General features: G+C 40.2%; 1 protein-coding gene and 1 long non-coding RNA gene across 2 annotated transcripts; one reads left to right on the forward strand and one right to left on the reverse strand.

Annotated features, from left to right (window-relative positions):
* Window positions 642-1366, reverse strand: LOC104716220. Its single transcript, XR_755981.2, has 2 exons — window positions 1168-1366; window positions 642-881 (listed from the first exon to the last, which is right to left on the reverse strand). It is a non-coding gene; the product is annotated as an uncharacterized LOC104716220 (long non-coding RNA).
* LOC104716222 (protein BRASSINOSTEROID INSENSITIVE 1) lies at window positions 2453-6635 on the forward strand. Its single transcript, XM_010433609.2, has one exon. It carries the CDS (start codon window positions 2707-2709, stop codon window positions 6292-6294), a length of 3588 nt encoding a protein of 1195 aa, XP_010431911.1. The 5' UTR covers window positions 2453-2706; the 3' UTR covers window positions 6295-6635.

Consider the following 6860-nt stretch of genomic DNA (forward strand, 5'->3'; position numbering starts at 1 on the left):
TAAAGAATATTGTCTTATTTGTTAATTATATCACCATGTATGCACGTAGACTTTTGTACGTAATTACGAAAATATCTATAAAACTGCGGCAAAGGAGAAAAATAATAATAATAGAAAAAGGCTTGAGTTTGGTCTATCCGTCTATGTAACCACCAGAGAAAAAGAAAGCAGTCTAAAAGTATAAAAGAGAGAAAGATTAATCAATTAGTGGGGAAATATTTACGAAAACTAATAATACAAGTCTGGTTATAACAAAATTAATGATTATTTAAAAAGAGATGGAATCTGCCATTAATTGACACTCATGTCCCAATCGTCGCTCACACGTACGCTCGTTTTTTCTTTCTTTCTCTTTTGTAAAAAAGCTAGAGAGACAACAATCTCTCCTCCCACTTTTTTTTTTCTTCCATACAGATGAAATCCTGGGCGTTCGGCAAAAACGGGTTGTTCGGGTTGGGTTGTTCGGTTTTCTATAAATTCGGTTTTCTAAAATTTTCACCGAATAGAACTGAAATTGAATTTGGTTCAGTTGGTTTGGTACTCGGGTTAATCGGGTCGGTTATAGGATTTTCAATCAATTCCGAATTGAAATCGATTTTTTCTAATTCGGTTAATTTAAACCGAATAAATAAAAAAAAAACTAGATAATGGGCTTAATTCAATACAAATTTACAAACAACTAAAGTAACGGACCTAAACAGATAACCAGCCCATTAACAACTAAACCAATCTGAAAACAATTGCAAAGCCTAAATGTCAGGTCCACTAAACATTAGGGTTTTCGAGACATGGTGTGGTGCTGTTGTGGCGGCGAGTTGTGGTTGCGGTGCGATGGTGATCTAAGACGGTGAAGATTGCAGTTTTGGGCGTCCATTTTTCACCTACCATCATTGAAACCACATGAAAATTGATTACATAAACCAGTAAAAATAAAATCATCAAACAACAAAGAACAACAGTTAAGTCTTACAAAGATGAGGAACACAAACACAACACTAGCACCCTAAACAAAGGAAAATCTAAACAAATAATAGATAATCTCTGATTTTGAAGTTGAAAATCTAATTCTAAAATTCTTTAAATTGAGTTTGAAGTTATCAATACATAGAAAGAGCTTAAAGAGGAAAGAATCAAATGTAGAATTAAGGAGAAAGAAGAAGAGCTTACCCCTTAAGAAATTTATGGTTATGGATTGAATCTTTGTGAAAAGGCTCTTTTCTTAACCATGCTTGAGATTTGAGAGAATGAAAGAGGATGTTGAAGATGATGAATTATTGTAGGGAAAGAGATGTGTTGATGATTATTGATTACATCGGAGGAAAGAAGAAGAAGATGAATGGTGGATCGAGTTTCCAAGCGGCAGCCAAAGAAGAAGAACAAAACAAATTAGGGTTGTGACTAATTATTAGCCTTATATATGGCTGCAAAATCTCGATTTGAAGGAAACCGATTGGTTCCGATTACCGAACCAAACCGAACCGAAATCTGAAATTTCAAATAAATTTTACCAAATGGTTATCTTTACTTTCTTCGGTTTACGCCGATAACCGAAAATATCAGAATGTCCGGTTCGGTTTGATCGGGTTTGGCCGAATGCCCAGGATGGGATGAAGTGCGAGTGAACAAGAGACGAGTGTTGTTAATGTGATATGTTTGTGGTTGGTGTGAATTTCATGTAAATACTATTTATAATTTACCTAAAACATTAATAGTAAATTTCAACTCCTTTTCTAACCATCACATTCAATGCCCAAAATCTTGTTTTATATGAGTATCATTATAAAGGGAATTTAGATTCTTATACTATGTTCCATTTCTACTGAACTACTTAACCATTAGTCCATAAATGTTCAAAAATTAGTTAGTTGCTGGCATCTTTATATCAGAATTAAAAGTTTTTGCATATTGGGTGACAGTGAGTGCATACGGCAATAATTCACCGATCAAGATCTCCCTCCAACCAAGTAAGAAGGACAATAAAATAAAAGTGATTTATCTTGAAAAATCGGTAGTTTTTTTTACATATTACAAATCAGATAAGAGTTGTACTTTTAAAATATGAGAAGATACAGCTAGTTGGGGTTAATTATACTAGTATACAAATAATTCAACAAAGTCTATGACGAATTTTAAAAGTGTAAGTAGGATTATATAGCTTGTGGAAGACTTGATCCCATCCCTAATCTCACGTTAATTAAAACACCTCGCATGTACAGACAAATACCTCATTTCTTTAACTTAAAACTTAATAGTATTAAAACAACGCTTTGAGATTAAGGATTTTGTGATGCTATTATATTATACATATATCTTGTATCCTCTTGCATTAATTAAATTGTTTTTGTAAACACATACAATAATTAAAAGTAGTATTATTTGTTTGTATCTGTAATCGAAATTGAAAATTAATAGTATATTTTTTTTATAATAATAATAATAATCAGAAGAAGAGGTAACATGGCATGTGAGTGCACAGCTGTGACCACTCTTCCCTTCACCATTTGATAAATACCTTCTTCCATCTTCCTGCTTCTGTCTTTTGACTCTCTCCTCTCTCTCTCCTCTCTTTAAGCTTTTCTAAATCTCTCTCTCTCTCTCGCGAACTTCCACTTCCCATCTCTAATGGTGGAACCAAAACCCTAGATCCCCCCTCCCCCTTTCATCTTCTCTACTTCAACACCTTTCTCTCTAAAAAAAAATCTGAGAATGAAGACTTTTCCAAGCTTCTTTCTCTCTGTAACAACTCTCTTCTTCTTCTCCTTCTTCTCTCTTTCATTTCAAGCCTCACCATCTCAGTCTTTGTACAGAGAAATCCATCAGCTTATAAGCTTCAAAAACGTTCTTCCTGACAAGAATCTTCTCCCAGACTGGTCTTCCAACAAAAACCCGTGTACTTTCGATGGCGTCACTTGCAGAGACGACAAAGTTACTTCGATTGATCTCAGTTCAAAGGCTCTCAACGTCGGATTCAGTGCCGTGGCTTCATCACTCATGTCTCTCACTGGATTAGAGTCTCTGTTTCTCTCAAACACACACATCAACGGCTCCATCACTGGCTTCAAATGCTCTGCTTCTTTGACCAGTTTGGATCTATCAAGAAACTCTCTTTCGGGTCCTGTAACGACTCTAACAAGCCTTTCTTCTTGCTCTGGCTTGAAATATCTCAACGTCTCCTCGAACACACTCGATTTCCCCGGGAAAGTTTCAGGTGGGTTGAAGCTAAACAGCTTGGAAGTTCTGGATCTTTCTTCGAATTCACTCTCCGGAGCCAACGTCGTCGGTTGGGTTCTCTCCGATGGGTGTGGAGAGTTGAAACACTTTGCGATTAGCGGAAACAAAATCAGTGGTGACGTTGATGTCTCTCGTTGCTTGAATCTCGAGTTTCTCGATGTCTCTTCCAACAATTTCTCAACTGGGATCCCTTTCCTCGGAGATTGCTCTGCTCTCCAACATCTCGACATCTCCGGCAACAAATTGTCCGGCGATTTCTCTCGTGCTATCTCTACTTGCACGGAGCTCAAGTCGTTGAACGTCTCCGGCAACCAATTCGCCGGACCAATCCCTTCGCTACCGCTCAAAAGCCTCCAGTACCTCTCTCTGGCTGAGAACAAATTCACCGGCGAGATCCCTGAGTTTCTCTCCGGCGCGTGTGATACACTCACTGGACTCGATCTCTCTGGAAACGATTTCCACGGTACGGTTCCTCCGTTCTTCGGTTCTTGTCCACTTCTGGAGTCACTCGTCTTGTCGAGTAACAACTTCTCCGGCGATTTACCGATGGATACGTTGCTGAAGATGAGAGGACTCAAAGTACTCGATCTGTCCTTCAACCAGTTCTCAGGCGAATTACCGGAGTCTCTGACGAATCTGTCCGCTTCGTTGCGAACGCTAGATCTCAGCTCCAACAATTTCTCCGGCTCGATTCTTCCTAATCTTTGCCGGAACCCTAAAAGCACTCTCCAGGAGCTTTACCTTCAGAACAATGGCTTCACCGGGAAGATCCCACCGACATTAAGCAACTGTTCCGAGCTCGTTTCGCTTCATCTAAGCTTCAATTACCTCTCAGGGACAATCCCGTCGAGCTTAGGCTCTCTACTGAAGCTTCGAGATCTGAAGCTATGGTTGAATATGTTAGAAGGAGAGATCCCTCAGGAGCTCATGAATGTGAAGTCGTTAGAGACTCTCATCCTCGACTTCAACGACTTAACCGGTGAAATCCCTTCCGGTTTAAGTAACTGTACCAATCTGAACTGGATTTCTTTGTCGAATAACCGATTAACCGGTCAAATCCCAAAGTGGATCGGCCGGTTAGAGAATCTCGCCATCCTCAAGCTAAGCAACAATTCCTTCTACGGGAACATACCGGCTGAGCTCGGTGACTGCAGAAGCTTAATCTGGCTCGATCTCAACACCAATTCCTTCAACGGAACCATCCCTGCTGAGATGTTCAAACAATCCGGTAAAATCGCTGCCAATTTCATCGCCGGGAAGAGGTATGTTTACATCAAAAACGATGGGATGAAGAAAGAGTGTCACGGAGCTGGTAATTTGCTTGAGTTTCAAGGAATTAGACCGGAGCAGCTTAACCGGGTTTCGACTAGGAACCCTTGTAATTTCACCAGAGTGTATGGGGGTCACACTTCGCCGACGTTTGATAACAACGGTTCGATGATGTTTCTGGATATGTCTTATAACAAGTTGTCTGGTTACATACCTAAGGAGATTGGTTCGATGCCTTATCTGTTTATTCTCAATTTGGGTCATAATTTTATATCCGGTTCGATTCCTGACGAGGTAGGTGATCTCAGAGGTTTAAACATTCTTGATCTTTCAAGCAATAATCTCGATGGGAGGATCCCTCCGGCTATGTCAGCGCTTACTATGCTTACGGAGATTGATTTGTCCAACAATAATTTATCTGGTCCGATTCCTGAGATGGGTCAGTTCGAGACTTTTCCACCGGCTAAGTTCTATAACAATTCTGGTCTCTGTGGTTATCCGCTTCCGCGGTGTGATCCTGCAAACGCAGAAGGGTATGCACACCATCAGAGATCTCATGGAAGGAGAACGACGTCTCTTGCGGGTAGTGTGGCGATGGGGTTGTTGTTCTCTTTTGTGTGTATATTCGGGTTGATACTTGTTGGTAGAGAGATGAGGAAGAGACGGAGAAAGAAAGAGGCTGAGTTGGAGATGTACGCTGAAGGGAATGGTAACTCTGGTGATAGAACCGCTAACAACACGAATTGGAAGCTGACTGGTGTGAAAGAAGCCTTGAGTATCAATCTTGCTGCTTTCGAGAAGCCGTTGAGGAAACTCACGTTTGCTGATCTTCTTCAGGCTACAAACGGTTTCCATAACGATAGTCTGATTGGATCAGGTGGGTTTGGAGATGTTTACAAAGCGATTTTGAAAGATGGAAGCGCGGTGGCTATCAAGAAACTTATTCACGTTAGCGGTCAAGGTGACAGAGAGTTCATGGCTGAGATGGAAACGATTGGAAAGATCAAACATAGAAACCTCGTTCCGCTTCTTGGTTACTGCAAGGTTGGAGACGAGCGGCTTCTTGTGTATGAGTTCATGAAGTATGGAAGTTTGGAAGATGTTTTGCACGACCCCAAGAAAGCTGGTGTGAAACTAAACTGGTCCACACGGCGGAAGATCGCAATTGGATCAGCTAGAGGACTTGCTTTTCTTCACCATAACTGCAGTCCTCATATCATCCACAGAGACATGAAATCTAGCAATGTGTTGCTTGACGAAAACTTGGAAGCTAGGGTTTCAGATTTCGGCATGGCAAGGCTGATGAGCGCGATGGATACTCATTTAAGCGTCAGTACGTTAGCGGGTACACCGGGTTACGTACCTCCCGAGTATTACCAAAGTTTCAGGTGTTCAACAAAAGGAGACGTCTACAGTTACGGTGTGGTCTTACTCGAGCTACTCACGGGTAAAAGACCGACAGATTCACCGGATTTCGGAGATAATAACCTTGTCGGATGGGTGAAACAGCATGCGAAACTGCGGATAAGCGACGTGTTTGATCCGGAGCTAATGAAGGAAGATCCAGCGCTAGAGATCGAGCTTTTACAGCATTTAAAAGTTGCGGTTGCGTGTTTGGATGATCGGGCGTGGAGACGACCGACAATGGTACAAGTCATGGCGATGTTTAAGGAGATACAAGCAGGGTCAGGGTTAGATTCGCAGTCGACGATCGGATCAGTAGAGGATGGAGGATTCAGTACAATAGAGATGGTTGATATGAGTATAAAAGAAGTTCCTGAAGGGAAATTATGAAAAGTTAGAAACAGCAGATTCTTTTGAACATCAATCAAATCTAAAAGGGTCAGTCCGATTTTCCTTGGGTCTATTTTTTGTTGTATTTTTCTACTATATTCTAAAAAATGTATGTATGTATCTATGTTATTTTTTTTTATACATAAGATGGGGATGTTCTTTTCTTTTCTTTTTTTTGGGGTTCGGTCGAATTGGGGGGGGATAGAGATGGAGAAGAGAACTGAGTAATAACTTTGTTAAGAATATGTAAATATACAGTCTTTTTTGTTTTGTTTGGTGAGGGGAATTTGTAATGTTTTTGTAGTTCCATGGAAATTTCTACGTTGCTGACGAATTGAATTTTTTCCTCCGAGTTCTTTCTTGCTATACAGTAGGAAATTCATAATATGAAATGAATCATGAAAAAGGGAGTCATACTAGTATTAAGTTATGTCTGTGCATTAAATATGGACTGATCATGTCCATGTAAATGCACGTGACCTATTATTTCGTTATTGTCGGAATTAATTTGGGGAATTCTCAGTGTGCACGGGAACGGGAAAGTGAGAATAGATGACAAACAAAGA

This window comes from Camelina sativa, chromosome 10 (assembly GCF_000633955.1).
Source record: "Camelina sativa cultivar DH55 chromosome 10, Cs, whole genome shotgun sequence".
Taxonomy (NCBI): domain Eukaryota; kingdom Viridiplantae; phylum Streptophyta; class Magnoliopsida; order Brassicales; family Brassicaceae; genus Camelina; species Camelina sativa.

What these genes read in the sequence shown, in the direction of transcription:
- LOC104716222 (XM_010433609.2), top strand. Translation starts at nt 2,707, where the DNA reads ATGAAGACTTTTCCAAGCTTCTTTCTCTCTGTAACAACTCTCTTCTTC.